Genomic DNA, 18892 nt, shown 5'->3' on the forward strand with positions numbered 1-18892 from the left:
TTTCTGCGCAAGCGCCCTTCCGTGCCTGGCAGGTAAAGGAAACTGATACTGCGCCCTCTGCGTTCTTTTGGCTTCCTCTACGCGCGGGGGCGGAAGAATGGCCGGAAATAGCAGTGGGGCGTTCTAGCCGTCCGTCCCGGAAGTCTCTGCCGCGCTTCTGTGAAGAGAGCCTGCGGTCCCCCTTTGAAGTTTCAGAAGACCGCCAATTTTTCTCTGGATGTAACTTGATAATAACGACAGAAACGTTTAGGGCCATTTTTCCCCCTCCCTCAGGGAACAGACCGGTGCCACTTGGAGGCGGGGTTTCATCAGGAAGACGCACCCAGTCGACGTCACTTCCTCTCTGACCCGGAAGCTCTCCCCCGGCCTCTGGTGTCTTCGCCTCAGCAACTCTAACGCTACTGGAAGCAGAACTGAGGAGAGGCGGCGGCAAGATGGCGGCGTCGGGGGGCGGCGGCGGCGGGCCCGGCTCTTCGGAGCGGGAGCCCGGCTGGGAGGTGGCGGTGCGGCCGCTTCTGTCGGCCTCCTACTCGGCCTTCGAGATGCGCGAGCTGCCGCAGCTGCTGGCCTCCGTCATTGAGAGGTGGGAGGGAGGAGGGGGGCGGGGCTACCACCCTCCCCCGCCCGCCGGGTTGGAAGGGGGGCGCAGTGGGGGGAGGGGCTCCAAGGATGGGGGTCCTGAAGGGGGGAGCCCCTCCCTTATTTTGCACTGCCCCAGACTTCCCCCTCGGCTTGGCAGCTCCTAGTGGGCGGGGCAAAACGAGGCCCCTCCCTCCCCTCACAAAACCTCCCTCTGCTGGGTGATGGGAGTTGTAGTCCTCGCCCAGCTGGGAACAGCCTGGTTGAAGGGGAGAGCCTGCCCTCTGGGGATGATGGGAGGGGTGGTTAGTCCACCTGAGAGGGGAAGTCTCTTGTGAAAAGTTCCCAAGGATGTGAGTGATGGGAATTGTAGTCCTTGCCCAGATGCGAGCAGCTGGGCTGAGGGGGTTGAAAGGGAGGATCTGCCCTCTGGGGATGATGGGAGGGGTGGTTAGTCCACCTGAGAGGGGAAGTCTCTTGTGAAAAGTTCCCAAGGATATGAGTGATGGGAATTGTAGTTCTTGCCCAGATGAGAGCAGCCGGGCTGAGGGGGTTGAAAGGGATAACCTGCCCTTTGGGGATGATGGGAGGGGTGGTTGGTCCACCTGGGAAGGGAAGCCTGTTGGGAAAAGTGCCCAAGGATGTGGGTAATGGGAGTTGTAGTCCTTGCCCAGCTGAGAGCAGCCAGGTTGAAGGGGAGAGCCTTCCCTTTGGGGTTGATGGAAAGTGTAGTTGGTCCACTTGGGATGGAAAGCCTCTTAGAAAAAGTGTCTAAAGATGAGGGTGATGGGAGTTGTAGTGGTTACATGGTGGTTGAATGGGCCCTGCTATCCTGGAGTTAGAGGGGATCATCTTAGTTGGGACATAAATGTTTCATGTTGTGAATATCTGTAATGGGCTTGCCATGAAGTTGTCTTTGGTTGTGGGTGGACTTAAAACAGCCACACTGGTCTTTCACATCTCTTTGATATAAGGCAGACATGTCAAACTCGTAACATCACGCAACGTATCGGCGCTTTTTTGCCATTGCCGGCAATGGGGTGGGCGCGGCTCCGGTATGATGAAATTGGCCCGCGGACCGGCAGTTTGACACCCCTGATATAAAGAAACTTGGCCTTCCAGACACATCCAGAGGGGCAATAAAAAGGGGTTTTTAGCCTGTTGGAAAAGTTGGTCAGAGTTAAATCAGTTGGAAGCCTGGCCCTGCAGGATATAATAATAATAGTAGTAGTAGTAGTAGTAGTAGTAGTAGTAGTAGTAGTAGTAAAGTTGGAAGGGACCTGGAGGAAATATAGTCCAACTCCCTGCTCAAGCAGGAAACCCTACACCATTTCAGACAAATGGCTGTCCAGACTCTTCTTAAAGACTTCCAGTGTTGGAGCACCCACAGCTTCTGGGGGCAGATTGTTCCACTGGTTAATTGTTTTAACTGTCAGGAAGTTTCTCCTTAATTCTAGGTTGCTTCTCTCCTTGATTAGTTTCCATCCGTTGCTTCTTGTCCTGCCTTTGGAGAAGAGCTTCACTCCTTCTTTGGGGCAACCCTTGAGATATTGGGAGACTGCTGTCAAGTCCCCCCTCGTCCTTCTCTTCGTTAAACTAGACCTACCCAATTCCAGCAGCTGTTCCTTATATGTTTTAGCCTCCAGCCCCCTAATCATCTTTGTTGCTCTTTTCTGTACTCTTTAGTCTCAACATCATTTTTAGATTGTGGTGACCAACACTGGATGCAGGATTCCAAGTGCAGCCTTACCAAGGCATTGTAAAGTGGTATTAACACTTCTTGTGATCTTGATTCTATCCCTCTGTTAATGCAGCCTAGCACTGTGTTGGCCTTTTTGGCAGCTGCAGCACATTGCTGGCTCATATTTAAGGGATTGTCCACTAGGACTCCAAGATCCCTTTCACAGTTACTATTATTGAGAGCTGTTATTTTTCTTCTTTTTTGGTATTATGCTAGACTGGGCTTTTATTATCTCACTTTTCAAAATTTCCCAAGCTTCTTGAGTAGTTTTCCCCTGGAGGATTCTCATCCATGGAATCCTTCCCAAGCCCTCTCTAAGTTTATTGAAATTAGCTCTCTTAAAGTTTAAGACTCTAGTTTGATTGTGTTCTATTGCTTGTTTTTCCATAATGTTGAATTCCCGTATTGCATGATCACTTCCCCCCCAAGGTTCCTGTGGCTTCAACACCTTCTATCATTTCATCTGTTAGTGAGGATTAGATCCAAAATGGCTAATCCCCTAATTCCCTTCTCTACTTTTTGGGAGACAAAATTGTCTGCTAGGTTTGTCAGGAATCTGTTTGATCTTCCACTTGGTGCAGAGTTTGTCTCCCAGTTGATGTCAGGGTAGTTAAAGTCCCCCATTACTATTGTGATGTGCTTCGTACATACCTTAGTTAGCTGACTAGCAAAAAGTTCATCTATTTCCTCTGTTTGGTTTGGTGGCCTATATACTATACAGCTGTGGCAATGTCATTTCTGCCCCCCTTTTATATTCACCCAAATGCATTCAAGACAGTTTTCATCATTGTTGTGCTCTATTTCTGTAGAGATGTAGTTATTTCTTATATAGAGAGCAACTCCGCCTCCTCTTTTGTTTGGTCTGTTTCTTTTAAATAATTTAAATCCCTCTAGTTGTGTGTTCCATTTGTGGGTTTCATCCCACCATGTTTCTGTAATGGCAACAATATCATATCTGCCCTCATTTATCTGAATTTCTAGTTCACCCTGTTTATTGCTCATACTCTATGCATTGGGGTATAGACATTTGAGTCCTTTATGGCTGACCCGGTGTTTACTTTCTACATAACCTGTGTGGTGCCTGAGTTCCCCTATTTTCTTACCACCTGTTTCGTTAGTGCACTTTATGGGGCACTCATTATTAAAAGCTTGATTTTGCTTGACAGCAAGGTTGATATTCTTGTCCACACACACATCTATGTTACATGCACCGATAGCCCTATAATTTTTAGATTGCCGAAGACAGGGATGTTCTGTATCAATTAACTCACCGTCCCCATTGTCTTACTCCTTTCCTATCCCACCCCAATTTAGAAAAGGCTTGGATAAAAAATTGTCCATTTCTTTTGACTCGTGAAATTGCTTCCACTGTGGCTCACTTCATTGGGGATCTGCTGCGCTTCACTTTGTTGGCCCTGTGTTTTCTTTTGCACTTTTGGTGTGTGTGTGGGGGGGGGGGGAGAGGCTGCAGCTCCCTCTTTCTTTTGTGGCCTGGGAATGTGTTGTTGAGTCTGTTGAACCTAGACGCTCCTAATTTCAGTGGTACTCCATAACCCATCCTTTGGGTACCTGAGACTTTAGGCAGGGTTTGAATACAGCATCTTTCACACACAGAACCTTGTATTCTAGGGGTGAGCTGGAGCTTTTTAGTATGTATTTTGCAGTTTCTGTTTTAAGTAGCAGTTATTTGCCTTCTTTGAACTAACATCACTAGTTGATTTTGGACTGTACCTTGCTTTTATTGGTAGTATATTTTAAGCTAGATGTTTGTGCTGCTGGGGTCAGTAATTTCCCAGAGCAATTGATTGTTATTCAAAGTTGGAGCTATTTAAAAACAAGATAATCTCCCAAAACAATATTTCAAAACACTACTTGGATTCACACCGTTGGCAGTCTGAATGTAAACTTTACACCAAATGCTGTCTTCATCCCTTGTCACATTAGTGTGTTTATTCAAAGTTTCTATTATACAACAGGCTGCTTGGGAATTTCCCTTCTTGCAAAGTTGCACAAACTCTATCTCTCTGCATTTTGGGGGTAGAATGATCAGTTTTGTTTTTCAGTGTGTGCTGAAGGCTATCAGTGGAATAAATCACATGAGCCTAGTCGAGGTTTGGAAAACAAAAAAAGTAGCACATGCAACTGTTTGCTCTTCCTTTCAGGAATACAATGCTTAACCGTTTATTTGCAAAATCGTCTCGGGCATTTTGTGATCCTGTCTTTATAAGTTGTGTGGAATCATTTCAAGGCCTCAGAGTAGGGCAAGCAAACTGATGCCTGTTGCAGATACGTCACCATTTCCGTGGAATCCTTGAGGTTGACTTGCCCGGATTTCAAAAATTGTGTTGATTGTTTTTGTTGGCATGCTCTGGGTTCATATTCTGTCATGGTGCAGTCCCTCCTAAAGTTTAAAAATTGCTAATGCTATGTCAGGCCTACGTCCAGCACTTTGTTCCGGGGTAGCTGGTCAGATAAACAGAGGGGAGGCTACTGGAATTCTTCAGCAGCTGATACTGACAGATAGATCTCTCTCTGCGTACCATCTGCTTCTTGGTGGAACAAGAAAGGCCATACCAGACAAGCCAGTAGGCTGACAGCCCATGGCAGAGAATTTATTTATTTATTTATTTATTTATGAGGCTTATATACCGCTTTAAGTGCGAGCACTCTCTAAGCGGTGTACACCAGTAAGCAATGTATATATATATTGACATTGCCCCCAACAATCTGGGTCGTCATTTTACCTACCCAGGAAGGATGGAAGACTGAGTCAACCTTGAGCCGGTGAGATTTGAACCGCTGACCTGCTGAACACAGTCAGCTAAAATGGCCTGCAGTACTGCACCCTAACTGCTGCACCACCTCGGAATGGAATGGAACAGAAGAATAGAATAGAGCCAAGCTTTTCTCTAGGCAAGGCTGGAGAATAGAATAGGAATAGGAATAGGAATAGGAATAGAATAGAATAGAATAGAATAGAATAGAATAGAATAGAATAGAATAGAATAGAATAGAATAGAGATTAGAATGGAATTGAATATAGCAGTGTTTCTCAATCTTGACAATTTTAAGGCATGTGGACTTCAACTCCCAGAATTCCACAGCCAGCATTGCTGGCTGTGGAATTCTGGGAGTTGAAGTCTACATGCCTTAAAATTGTCAAGGTTGAGAAACACTGGAATATAGAATGGAATGGAATAGAGTAAGAATAGAATAGAAAACATGGAATGGAATGGAATGGAATAGAATAGAATAGAATAGAATAGAATAGAATAGAATAGAATAGAATTGGAAGGGACCTTGGAGGTCTTCTAGTCCAACCCCCTGCTCAGGCAGGAAACCCTATATACCATTTCAGACAAATGGCTGTCCATTCTCTTCTTAAAAATGTCCACTCTGTTGGAGCATTCACAGCTTCTGGTGGCAAGCTATTCCACTAATTAATTGTTCTCACTGTCAGGAAATTCCTTCTTAGTTCTAGGTTGCTTCTCTCCTGGATTAGTTTCTATCCGTTGCTTCTTGTCCTGCCTTCAGGGGCTTTGGAGAATAGCTTGACCCCCCCTCTTCTTTGTTATAGAACACATAGTTTCTGCAGCACAATGTCCACTTCAGAAGAGGACTCCCGCTTAAGAGGTTCAAAGGTAGACCCAGGATTAGCTTTCCGCAGTCCCAGAGACCTCCCTTCAGACCCTGCTGGCTGATGATCTGACCTGCAGCTTTCAATGCGAGTAGGGAAGCCATATATCAGCAGAAAAACTCACCCAGAAGAAGAAATTCACCTTCTTTCCACTTTTTAGGCTGAGAGCTTCACCACGTTTGCTGAAGAGGGCCCAGTTTCTGACTCTGTGTCTCTCGTGCTTCTTTTCTCTGCCCGCAGTGAGTCCGAAATTCTGCATCACGACAAGCAATACGAGCCTTTCTACTCGTCCTTTGTTGCACTTGCAACACACTACATCACCACGGTGTGTGGAGTGGGTGAGTGAGTTTTGGGACATTCTGCACGGAATGTCGTCGTTTGCTTGGTTTTTATTGGGGACGCAACACACATACACATTCCCCGCGAAATCGGTCAGGAACATTTCAGAACCAGCGTAGAAGGCTGGGAGGGGTATTTACAAACACCCCCCAAAAGCAGGAAGTAGAAAATAGTTTTCCAGATATCTCTACATTGGGGTTCCATTGCCACTGATCCCACTGATGGGGGTCAGCGGGTCCTGGCCCAAAAACCTCTGAATGGCCACAGAGGAAATCAAAGGAGGGCCAGGCTATATTTGAAGGGGGGGGGTTCCTAGATCAGCTCACGCAGTGAGGCAAGGGTGGGGCCCTGCTTAAAGCTCCTTTTTCCTCAGACTTGGGTGGACTAACGTAACCACGTTGCCTTTCCAGTCCCTCGGAACCAGCTGCAGTCCGTAGCAGCTGCCTGCAAAGTACTGATTGAATTCTCCCTGTTGCGACTTGAAAACCCAGACGAGGCCTGCGCCGTCTCACAGGTGAGCAGAAAGGCCGCTTCTGGCATTTGGGGCGAGTTTCTACATCGTTGGCAGGCTCTAGGACAGAGGACCCCAACCTTTGGGGCACCAGGGACCGGTTCTGTGGAGGGAGGTTTTTCCGTGGACCGGAGGGGGCGTGGTTTTGTGCGCTGCCTGCATCCCACGGATGGGGCTTTGCTTGTTTGCGTGGACCGGTTGTTGGCATGCTGCGGCCCGCTACTGGTCCACAGACCGGGGGTTGGGGACCCCTGCTCTAGGCTGAAGCTGAACCAGGAAGCTTGAAGCTTGTGTCTGCAGACGTGGGGATCTCATGCCTCAGAATTCACAGCAGAGGCTGTGATGGATGGGGGACTCTGGGGACTGGCATCTGCCCAGCTGGGGTCTGCTCAGTGTCAAAGGTTCCGACTAATGAAGCACTTCAAAGAACTTTCAGGCATGTTTCCTAAAGTCTTTATTACAGAGCTACAAATTGCCGGACACCATCATGGACGTATTGATGCCAGAATCTGACTTCCTCTCGCTGGCATCAATCTTTTCTTGCTAAACCCCTCCCTTATCTTGCAGTCACAAGTCACATTATCCAATTAGTGTGAAGGTCAAAAGTTTACTTCCTCTTTCTTTCCCGGGCTTCCCCCCCCCCACTCTAAGCTATGTATTAACCCAGTAAATACCAGACAGTTTTGCATATTGTCAAAGCAAGAATATACAGTATTTGCAGCATTGACACTCAGGCTTGGAAAAGGCGCCCCGAATCTTGTGCCACTCACCTTTTCTGCCGTAGAAACACCTGATCCTGCTGATCAAGGGGCTGTGCACCGGCTGCAGCCGCCTGGACCGGACGGAGATCATCACTTTCACAGCGATGATGAAGTCAGCCAAGCTCCCCCAGACGGTGAAGACCCTCTCAGACGGTAAAGGCTCCTCCCCTTGACCTCTTCTGCCCTGGGGGGGGCAGGTAAGGGCTGCTCTCCCGTCCTGACCCTCTGCTCCCACCCCTCTTTTCCAGTGGAGGATCAGAAAGAGCTGGCTTCTCCCGTCAGGCCCGAACTCCGCCAGAAGGAGGTTCAGATGAACTTCCTCAATCAGCTGACCTGTGTCTTCAATCCCAAAATGGCCCTGTCTCCCGTGACGACGCTGCAGGCTCAGGTGGGTTGTGGAGGCTGCCGAGAAGGCTCGGTTCCCTGGGAAAAGGGCTGCCCATCCTTCTCAGCGAGGGCCGACAGGAGGGCCCCAGGCTCCCTCGGGAGTTGTTCTGGGTGAGGCTGTGATGGCGGGAGATGAAATAACGCTCCGGCTCTGCTTCTAGGGGGAAGGCGAAGGCGAAGAGCAGACCGCCACGGACCAAGCCTCCACGGCCCAAGCCAAGAGCATATTTGTTGCCCAGAATGTGGCCAGCTTGCAAGAACTCGGTAAGGAGGAAGGGGGGGGGGTGTTTTGTGTCTTCTGCTAAGGGAGCGTCCCTGTTTCCAAAGGCGTCATCTGGAAAACGGGGTGTTGGGGCTACTGCCTTGCCACAGAGGTCTTCTCAGTCGTCCGCAACGTGGGTTAGAACCACAATTCCTATGAGGTGTTTGAAATTGCTCCGCCAGGAACTGTGTAATTTCACGCCAGGGCGCATCTGGCAGAGCCCTGCCAGAAGCAAGACTCTTTTTTAAAGAGGCTGGTCCTCATTCTTTGGGGCCTCCTTTGCTCCCTCACCCGTCTTGCCTTTTCGATGCAGGCGGTTCTGAAAAGCTGTTGCGTGTCTGCTTGAATCTCCCCTACTTCCTGCGCTACATTAACCGCTTCCAGGACGCCGTGTCGGCCAATTCCTTCTTCATCATGCCGGCTACTGTTGCCGATGCTACGGCAGTCCGCAACGGGTAAGGGCCTCCTCTTTCTGTAGCTTCTGAGCAGAACTCGACTTCTCAGTCCCTTGCCACTTTTACACCAGCTTGCCATTTCTTTGCACCTGTGCAGGTTCCATTCCCTGGTGATCGACGTCACCATGGCCCTGGACACGCTCTCCCTGCCTGTCCTGGAACCACTGACCCCCGCCCGCCTGCAGGACGTGACCGTTCTGGCCCTCAGCTGCCTCTATGCAGGTGAACCCGTGCGACGCAGGGGCCAAAGCCGAAATCTCTGGGAGAGGCTGTGTTGGTGTGGGTTCCTAAACTTGAAGAAAAGAGCCGGAGTCTCGTCTGTTCCAGTAAAAGGGCAGGCAGGAAGAGAATTCTCTTTCTTCCTCGTGGCTCTTCTTCTCCCTCCTATGCTCAGTTTTATTTGGAAAAGAGGTTTTAATCTCCATGAAATGCCACACCAGCCACTGGCTTACAGAAAAAAAGCTCCCAACGTCAGGTTGCTTTTAATAGCAGAAGCACTTAAGACTGATAAAGTGCTTCACATATGTTTTAGAGCTCTCTTTAAGTGGTTTACAAATTCAGCATATTGGCCTCAGTGATCTGGTCTTCATTTTACCCACCTGAGAAGGAGGGAAAGTTGAGTCAGCCTTGTGCCGGTCAGGATCGAGCTGCTGGCATTGGCAGAGTTAACCTGCAATACTGCATTCTAACCACTGGGAAGGAGGGAGGGAAGGAAGGAAGGAAGCAATAGCATTTAGACTTACATACCGCTTCACAGTGCTTTACAGCTCTAAGCGGTTTACAAAGCCAGCATATTGATGCCTACTATCTGGGTCCTTATTTTGCCAACCTCACAAGGATGGAAGGCTGAGTCAACCTTGAGCTGGTCAGGATCGAACTCCTGGCTGTAGGCAGAGTCAGCAAGCAATACTGCATTCCAACCACTGCGCCACCATAGCTCTTATGTAACAATAGCAACAGCACTTAAAGACTTATATACCGCTTCATAGTGCTTTACAGCCCTCTCTAAGTGGTTTACAGAGACAGCCTATTCCCCCCCCCCCCCAACAATCTGGCTCCTCATTTTACCAAACTCTGAAAGATGGGAGGCTGAGTCAATCTTGAGCCGGTCAGGGTCAAACTCCTGGCTGTGGGCAGAGTCAGCCTTCAGTGCTGCCTTCTAACCACGGCGCCATCAGGCCTCATAATGCTAAATGCTGAAATGGGAAGGTGGGGGTCTTTCTCATCATCCCCCACCCCCCAGTCACAGGATGAGATTCAAGGCTTTGAGTTGGTCCCGGATGCTCCGGCTGACCCCAGGACCCTTCCTCTCCCCAGGCGTCAGCGTCGCCACCTGCATGGCCATCCTACACGTGGGCACCACCCAGCAAGTCCGCACGGGCTCCACGAGCTCTAAAGAAGAGGACTATGAGAACGATGCCGCCATCATTGTGCAGAAATGCGTGAGTCAGCCACACAGGACGGGGAAGGCTCTGCAGGAAAACGAACTCCAGCTGACGTTTTGCATCCACCAAAGTCTAGAATGGCGCTGGGGGTGACAACGGCCGGGCTTCGGCTCTTCGGCCTGATCCTTTTCTAAAACCCATGTCTCTCCACAGTTGGAAATCTACGACATGATTGGCCAAGCCATCAGCAGCTCCCGCCGTGCAGGTGGGGAGGTAAGAGCACAAAAGATCATGGCTGGCTGGCTGGCTGGATATTTGTGTGAGAGAGATTAAATCAATGGTTCTCAACCTGTGGGTCAGGACCCCATTTGGGGTCGAACGACCATTTCACGGGGGTCGCCAAACAACGCAGTCCGCCATTTTTTCCCCCTTTTCCTTAGCTGTGCTCCTCCCTTTTATTCTATTGGCTTTTGAAAGCCAATAGAAGAGACTCTCTTGAATAGAGTCTAGTTCTATTGGCTTTCAAAAGCCCGTAGGAATTGTCCAGGCTGTCTCTGCCCTGCTGAGCCCGCCAAAAGTCCCATTCTGAAAATGCTACTGCACCAGTTGAGTAGTCCTTGACTTACGACCGGTTGGGGGTTGCAGCATTAAAAAGGTTGAGAACCACTGGATTAAATGGATGGATGGATGGATGGATGGATGTGTGTCAGAGATGATAGATAGACAGATGATAGATAGATAGATAGATAGATATGGATTGATAGATGTGGATGAGATGATGGATGGATGTGTGTCAGAGATGATAGACAGATAGATGATGGATGGATGGATACATGGATAGATAGATAATGGATGGATGGATAGATAGATGGATAGATGTGTGTGAGAGAGATTATAGATATAGATTAGATATAGATATATTTCTCCCGCGTTGCCCTCTGGAGCGGCAGTCAGAATGTGATGTGGGTTTTTTCCCCTCCTTTTTTCTTTTTCTGCGACTGCAGCACTACCAGAACTTCCAGCTGCTGGGGGCCTGGTGTCTGCTGAACAGCTTATTCCTCATCCTGAACCTCAGCCCGACCACCCTGGCCGACAAGGGGAAGGAGAAGGACCCCCTGGCAGCCCTTCGGGTCCGGGACATCATTGTGCGGTCCAAAGAGGGGGTGGGGTCCCCCAAACTTGGACCTGGCAAAGGGTAGGTCTGGCGCCCGGCGGGGCACGGAGGGAGGGGGCTTTTTCCTTCCTCTTTCTCCAGTCTTTGGCGCTGGGTGGAGGGGGATGCCTCCTTCCAGGTCTTGCCCTCGGGCGAGAGGTCCTTCTTTTATTTATTTATTTATGTATGTATGTATGTACACACACACACACACACACACACACACACACACACATGTCTTTGGTTGTTCGGGTTTTCTCCCGCGTAAAATTGGAAGTGTCAACACTTCCAATTTTACGCGGGAGAAAACCCGAACAACCAAAGACCTACATAGAAACACCCGCGAAAACCTCAGAAAACAAATATAAATATAAATATATATATATAAATATATATATAATTTTCTAGTTTTATAATCAAAGACTTAATAGGCAGTGCATTGTCTGGGTGCGTTAGCAATTCAGTGATAATATTGGATCTAGTTCCAATATTATCACTGAATTGGACCACTGAATTACTACTGGATCTAGATCCAATATTACCCCGTCCAGCGTTTCTTCTTCCAGTAGTGCCTAATTTCCCACCCTAGGCAAATGCAATTCTTATTGTTATTAATCGATCAAGAGGTTCTTCTTGACGAGGGTGGAGGTCCGTTCTCTAAGCTGGCGGGTTGGTTCCCGAAAGTTTCATTACCAGGCTAGGTAGCATCTTCAGCGGCGTTCAGAGGGTGCCTGTGATGGCTTGTCTGTTTATCGGGGCTTCAGGTGTGGGGGTGTCAAGTGAGGGTCTTGTGATGGGAAGATTATATGTGGGGCTTATCTCCCAGGGGGACGAGTCTGCCTACCGGGATGAGGTGGGGCAGTAACAATAATTTGGTTCTCAACACCACTAAGACCAAGGAGCTTATTTATAGTAGATTACGGGAGGAATAGATCAGACATTCAGCCCCTAGTCATCAGCGGCGACTGTGTGGAGCCGGGGGAGGGGGGGGAGAGCAGCTTTAGGCTTCTGGTGTTACCACAAAGGAGGACCTGATCTGGAGTGCTCATGTTACAGCACTGGTTAAGAAGGCCCAGCAGAGATTATGTTTCTTCAGACTTCTCAGGAAACAGCAACTGAATGAAAAACTGCTGGTGACCTTCTACCGTTGCTCCATAGAGAGCATTCCAACCTATTGCATTTGTGTGTGTGTGGTTTGGTAACCGCACAGTAGCAGATAGGAAAGCACTCCAGAAGGTCATTACCATCGCCCAGAGGACTATTGGCTGCCCTCTTCCCCCCCCCCCGGACGAACTGTACAGTTCCCGCTGTCTTAGGAAAGCTCAAAATATTCTCAAAGACTCATCTCATCCTGGACATTCTTTCTTTCTTTCTTTTTAAACTATTACCATCTGGCAGACGGTACAGGATATAATGAAAACAAAGACAAATAGGCTGAAAAATAGTTTTTATCCCAGAGCTGTAACCATATTAAATACTACTGTATAGTGCAACATTGAAGTGCAATATTAGGGGCAGCACAATGGTGAATAGAATGTGAAGGATGTGTAAATATAATGTATGTTCTTTTGTGGCTTTTTCTTGTGTGTAGTGTGCACTGTGGGTAGCACTTAATTTTGTTGTCAGTTACACAGTGACAATAAAGATATTTTCTATTCTATTCTATCCTACAATCTGTCTATTCTATTCCATTTTTGTTCTATTCCTTCTTTATTCTATTCTATTCTACAATCTATCTATTCTATTCCTATTCTATTCTATTTATAATCTTTCTAGTCTATTCTTTTATTTCTATTCTATTCTATTTTTAATTCTATTCTATATTCTGTATTTTATTCTATTCTGCATTCTATTCTCTATTCTATTCTATTTTTTATTCTATTCCATATTCAATTCGATTCCATTCCAATCTCTCTTTATTCTATTCTATTCTATTCCATTCCATTCCATTCTTCTATATTCTATTCTATCCCATCCCATTCCATTTTCTCTGGTCAGGGTCATTGGAAGATGAACTGCTGGTTGGGGGAGGAAGAGAGGAGGGCTGGGGGGGCTGGTTGAGGGTCGTTGCTGTCTCTTCTTGGCTGCACGGTTGATTTGGACTCTGAGGGGTCCGTAGGCTGGTCGTAGGCCCCTCTGGAGCGAACGCCCGCTCCCTCCTCTTTTCACCCGCCTCCCCCTTCTGCAGGCACCAGGGATTTGGCATCCTCTCCGTCGTCCTGGCCAACCACGCCATTAAGCTCCTGACCTTGCTCTTTCAAGACCTCCACGTGGAGGCGCTGCACAAGGTGAGCGCTTGGCAGAAGGGGCCGGCGGGGGCCCAGAATTGCCGCCAGGGAGGGGTTCCAGGTGCGCTGTTAACCTCTCCTCCCCTTCCCCGGGCTCTTCTCCTCCTCCAGGGCTGGGAGACGGACGGCCCTCCAGCCACCCTGAACGTCATGGCCCAGAGTACGTCGATCCAGAGGATCCAGCGCCTGATTGAGTCGGTGCCCCTCGCCAACTTGCTGCTGACCTTGCTCTCCACGGCTTATCGGAAGGTGGGCGTGGGCGGGTGGAAAGGCCCCGTCCAGATGTCTCTTGGTGTCAGGGGGACGGGACCCTCCGTTGAGAGAAAAGAGATGGGGCTTGACTGGGAAGTCAGTGAGCATGCGGCTCCTTTGCTCGTTCTCGGTTGTGTGAATCTGCCCTGTCTTGCTGCAGCAGCAGCCAGCAGGCCTTATCACTTAGGCACAGTGCGAACCCCGCCCGGGGAGAAGCGGCAGAGTGGCTGCCCCTGATTAGCAAGGAAGTGGCTGTTTTCAAGCGGCCTCTGCCGAGGGGCCACATTAAACCTTCTTCGCCCTCGTGTCTGAGATTTGATCCAGGTTTGGGTGGGAGAGGCTCGCTGGCTGGGCTTTTGTGACCCCCCCTCCCAAACTGCCCCTTTTCAGGCTTGCGTCCTGCAGAGACAGCGAAAGGGGTCCATGAGCAGCAACGTCAGCGCCTCCACGGACTCCAACACCTACTACGAAGACGACTTCAGCAGCACGGAAGACAGCAGCCAAGGTGGGGGGTGGCGGAGGGGGCTTCAGTGGGGAAGTGGGGGGGGGTGTCTGCGCTGAAGAGGGAGGTGGCTCTGGGGCAGGGGGAGGCCCTGAGCCGTGTTCCTCCTCCCCTTCAACCCTCTGGCTGACCCTTTCCCCCATTTTCAGACGATGACAGCGAGCCCATCCTTGGGCAGTGGTTTGAGGAGACCATCTCCCCCAGCAAGGAGAAGGTGGCCCCTCCCCCTCCTCCTCCCCCGCCCCCTCTGGAGAGCTCCCCCCGGGTGAAGAGTCCCAACAAGCAGTCGGCCGGAGAAAACGGGAACATCCTGGCCAGTCGCAAAGACCCCGAACTGGTGAGCTTCCAGGGACTCTTTCACATTCTGCCCGCTTTCTTCCACTTTTTTTCCGTTTATGCACACACACACACAGTGCTTTTTTTCTTTAAAAAAAAAAAAAAGGTGCCGGAACTCACACACGTCATACAACCCGCCTTGCCTACCCTACAAGGTTCCATCCAAAAAAGGTGCCGGAACTCCGTTCTGGGCGTTCTATGAGAAAAAAAGCCCTGCATACATACATACATATATATATATACATATACGTACAGATACACGTACAGGTATATGTACGTATATGTATATGTAATTTCTATAAAATAGCATTATTTAGCAAACAGCATGTTGTCTGTCTAGATTCATGTGTTTAAAAACAGTAATAATTAGTTTCTATATTTTCGTAATCAATATGTTAGTTAATAATATATTTCTTGAATCTTCTCTTCCCCTGATAGTCTTCTTACTAATACGTATTTAATGTTACATAGTACATAATAATAATAATGATGATGGTGATGATGAAGAAGTTGGAAGGGACCTTGGAGGTCATCTAGTCCAACCCCCTGCTCAGGCAGGAAACCCCATACCATTTTGTGCAAATGGCTGTCCAGTCTCTTCTTAAAAATTCCCAGTGTTGGAGCATTCACCGCTTCTGAAGGCAGATTGTTCCACTGGTTAATTGTTCTAACTGTCAGGAAGTTTCTCCTTAGTTCTAGGTTGTTTCTCTCCTTGATGAGTTTCCACCCGTCCTGCCTTCAGGAGCTTTGGAGAATAGCTTGACTCCCTCTTCTTTGGGGCAGCCCCTGAGATATTGGAACACTGCTATCCTGTTCCCCCTCGTCCTTCTTTTCGTTAAACTAGACAGACTCAATTCCAGCAACCGTTCCTTATATGTTTTAGCGTCCAGGCCCCTGATCATCTTTGTTACTCTTCTCTGTACTCTTTCTAGAGTTTTGTTTACATTGTGGTGACCACAACTGGATGCAGGATTCCAAGTGTGGCCTTGTAAAGTGGTATTAACCCTTCACGTGATCTTGATTCTATCCCTCTGTTAATGCAGCCCAGCACTGTGTTGACTTTTTTGGCAGCTGCAGCACATGGCTGGCTCATATTTAAATGATTGTCCACTAATTGATAAAAATTGTCCCATGTTCTAAAGTACACTGAATCTTTCTCTTTTATCTTCAGTGTTAATCTATCCATTTCTGCACAATCTAAAATTTTCTTAATTCTTCCTCCGTTGGTAGATTTTCATTTTTCCAACATTGAGCAAATGCTATTCTTGCTGCAGTTAATCCATGTAAAATTAAGTATATACATTCTTTCTCATAGTTTCCTACTATTATGCCTCACAAAAGCAATTCTGGCTTAAAGTCTGTGTGTTTTTTTAATCATTTTCTCTAACCACATGTGTATTTTTGACCAAAATATTTTAGCTTTAGGGCATGTCCACCAGATACGATAGTAAGTTCCTGTTTTTTGTTTACATTTCCAACGCTAGACATATTTTTAAACATTTTTTGCTAATCTCACCGGTGTTAAATGCCATCTATGAAACATTTTGTGTTAGTTTTGTTTAATCGATGCCTTTGGTCTTCTCCGTTCTTTCAGTTCCTAAATCTGGCCTCCAACATCCTCAACTTCCTAACTTCCTCCATGCTGGACTCGAAGAACAATTTCATTCGCAACTACCTGAGCGTCTCTCTGACGGAGCAGCACATGGCCACTCTGGCCAGCATCATCAAAGAAGTGGACAAGGATGGGCTCAAAGGTCAGGGGTGTGTGTGTGTGTGTGTCTCCCTGCTCACCCCCCCCCCCCCGCAGTTTGAACCTCGGAGGTGGGGCTGAGTAACTCTGGGAAAAATCCACTTGGGGCAGTCGAGCCCAGCTCCACAGCCCCCATTCTGCTACTCCAGACCAGATCATGGATTCCTAGCGCTGGAAGGAAACCCCATAGCAGTGGCCAAAATGGTGGAAACCATTTGGGAAAAGTGTACCACTGTCATGGTTCCGAAAAGAAGCAGCTTTTCAAAGAACTTTGAGGCTTATTTACCTTAAAGAATCCTTTTATTTCTGCATAGCTTCGGCACATACAAAGCTTAAGCCAAAAACTGAATCCTCCCTCCCCCAATCACCCGTTACAAGGCATAACTCACTCCATTTTACAGTCATCAACCACACTCTCCAATTAGTGTGAAGTGCCCCTCCCGTTACAGCTGACCTTGGCAATACTGTGGCTCAGATATTGTTATGGTTAGCTAGCATATTTTCCCATCCACTAGGCTAGTATTATCTGCTTTAACTCTAGAAGTGTTCTACAGGCTAAATAAAACAGGTTTGCTTCTTTATATATGGCAAGCAAGAACATCCAATGTTAGCAGTCTCGACAGCCACCTTTGGTTAAGTTTCCACCCATTTTTCTTCTAATTTCTTTATAACTGCAGCCTTGTTCACTTAATAATACTATTTTACATCGTTTTCTGGGCGACCAGTCAACTCTTTGCACCATCGCTTTAATTTTATGACATTTTACAAGCTCGCTAAATGAAAAGAACACAAAAAACCCCCAACCAATTCAATAGCGATCACATAACACCCTTGCAGATGTCCTCCTCTCAGCTTCAACACATGACATCAATAACTGAATCCTACTGTGATCTGACTGGCTCATGGCCAAAACAAGATGACACCTAATTGGCTCTCTAAACGCTCCTGCTCATTGGCTACAATGAGATGGAGGAAAGCTACCTGATATCAACCGAAGCCAGGGGTAGGCAACCTTGGCTCTTTTATGACTCGTGGACTTCAAGAATTCGTGGCTCAGGAATTCTGGGAGTTGAAGTCCACGAGTCATAAAAGAGCCAAGGTTGCCTACCCCTGACCTAAGCAAGTTGTGCTTCCTTTTTCTGGTTATTTGGCTATAACTTTTCATAGAATACAGATAATTGAACCAACTTTGCTGCATTACATTCCTGATTAAATTATCTTTCCATTGATATATAATTTTATGGTACTACTCCATAGTACATAGTACATAGGATATTAACACCATCTCTTGGGAACTTCTGGCGCATGATCTACCGACATGGCGCACCTTGGTGTACCAGGGTTGCCAGACATGTGAACACAGAAGGACAATCTTGGCACAAGAGAAGCGAGCACTCCGCAAAGCCAGAGCTGCAAATGCTGAAGTGACAGTGTCTACATTTCTTTGTTCAGTATGTGGCAAAACATTCCGTGCTAACATCGGTCTTATTAGCCACCTACGGACACATCGTTGATGGGCCATAACCCACAAGATGTCAAGGTCTTCGTCGAAATCGATGGACGAACAACACTACTCCAAAAAAGAAGTGGGGTTATTAGCCATCACACCTCAAAAATACACCTTTCCCTAAAGGTGTCCACAATTTTGGCCACTACTGCAATCCACCCCGCTGTCTGCCCCGCTGTCCAGCGGCCACTTGATTTTGCTTCAAGGGCTGGTAGAGCTGGGCTGCAGATCCCTGGGAGTCAGGCTTAGAGGAGAAAGCAGAGGAGAAACAGCCAATTGTAAGAGCCAGAATTATATCAAGTGGAGCTAGATGGCTGAAGGGTCTGGGGCAGTTTCCATCTCTCTGGAGTCTGGCAGTTATGAGCTGGAGGGCAAACAAAATTCGGGGACGTTGCAGTCGAAGTCAAGGGGGGGGAGGTAGCTCCCCGAGGAGGAAAAGATGGCTGCTGGTCTTGCTTCTCATCCAAGAAGGGCCGTGTGGGAAGATCAGCCCTGCCCTGGCGTTCTGGTGATAGGCCCGGCCTCACCTGGTGACTCTGTGCTCCTTCAGGGACCTCCGAAGAGGACGAGTTTGCCGCTGCCCTGTACCACTTCAACCACTCCTTGGTGACCTCTGACCTCCAGTCCCCGACCTTGCAGGTGAGTCTATAATAGCGCCCAGATGGAGGAGCCAAGTTGTTGGTACAGTATGGCTTTTCTGGAAATTAACAGAAACCCGTGCTCCTGAAGGGTCTTGACGGCTAGGGCGAGGTCTGACTGAGCGTTCTGGAATGATGATGACTGTATCAATATGTCATCTAGATAGCATTGAATTCTAATTGGAATCTGTCTAAGGTGGGCTGCTAGCACTGCCAGTACCTTTGTGAATACTCTCGGTGCTGATGAGAGGCCAAATGGTAAGGCTCTGTACTGGTAGTGGCGTTGGGCATAGCTGAATCTGAGGAATTTGCGGTGGTCAGGAAAAATAGGAATGTGCAAATATGCCTCAGTCAGGTCTATTGACGTAAGGAAGTCTTGTCTGATGCTAGCCAGGATTGATTGCAGTGA

At 48.1% G+C, this 18892-nt stretch overlaps 1 protein-coding gene across 5 annotated transcripts in view; it reads left to right on the forward strand.

The window, feature by feature from the left end:
* The first annotated feature begins 86 nt into the window (after positions 1 to 86).
* Positions 87 to 18892, forward strand: part of UBR4 (ubiquitin protein ligase E3 component n-recognin 4) — a 109458-nt gene continuing 90652 nt past the window's right edge. For 2 of the 5 annotated variants that reach the window (XM_039355042.1, XM_039355043.1), the window contains exons 1-17: positions 87 to 583; positions 6198 to 6295; positions 6707 to 6810; positions 7592 to 7721; positions 7817 to 7956; positions 8117 to 8219; positions 8531 to 8672; positions 8770 to 8894; positions 9990 to 10114; positions 10271 to 10330; positions 11062 to 11252; positions 13399 to 13498; positions 13610 to 13747; positions 14141 to 14255; positions 14402 to 14589; positions 16183 to 16342; positions 18396 to 18484. In XM_039355042.1, the coding sequence (XP_039210976.1) occupies positions 435 to 583; positions 6198 to 6295; positions 6707 to 6810; positions 7592 to 7721; positions 7817 to 7956; positions 8117 to 8219; positions 8531 to 8672; positions 8770 to 8894; positions 9990 to 10114; positions 10271 to 10330; positions 11062 to 11252; positions 13399 to 13498; positions 13610 to 13747; positions 14141 to 14255; positions 14402 to 14589; positions 16183 to 16342; positions 18396 to 18484 (2157 nt within the window). In that variant the 5' untranslated portion in view covers positions 87 to 434. The remainder of the gene's footprint in view (positions 584 to 6197; positions 6296 to 6706; positions 6811 to 7591; positions 7722 to 7816; positions 7957 to 8116; positions 8220 to 8530; positions 8673 to 8769; positions 8895 to 9989; positions 10115 to 10270; positions 10331 to 11061; positions 11253 to 13398; positions 13499 to 13609; positions 13748 to 14140; positions 14256 to 14401; positions 14590 to 16182; positions 16343 to 18395; positions 18485 to 18892) is intronic. The other 3 variants (XM_039355046.1, XM_039355044.1, XM_039355047.1) reach the window with 2 other exon arrangements.

Source organism: Crotalus tigris, unplaced genomic scaffold (assembly GCF_016545835.1).
Source record: "Crotalus tigris isolate CLP2741 ecotype Arizona unplaced genomic scaffold, ASM1654583v1 scf7180000018590.67127310178:1205815, whole genome shotgun sequence".
NCBI classification, from domain to species: domain Eukaryota; kingdom Metazoa; phylum Chordata; class Lepidosauria; order Squamata; family Viperidae; genus Crotalus; species Crotalus tigris.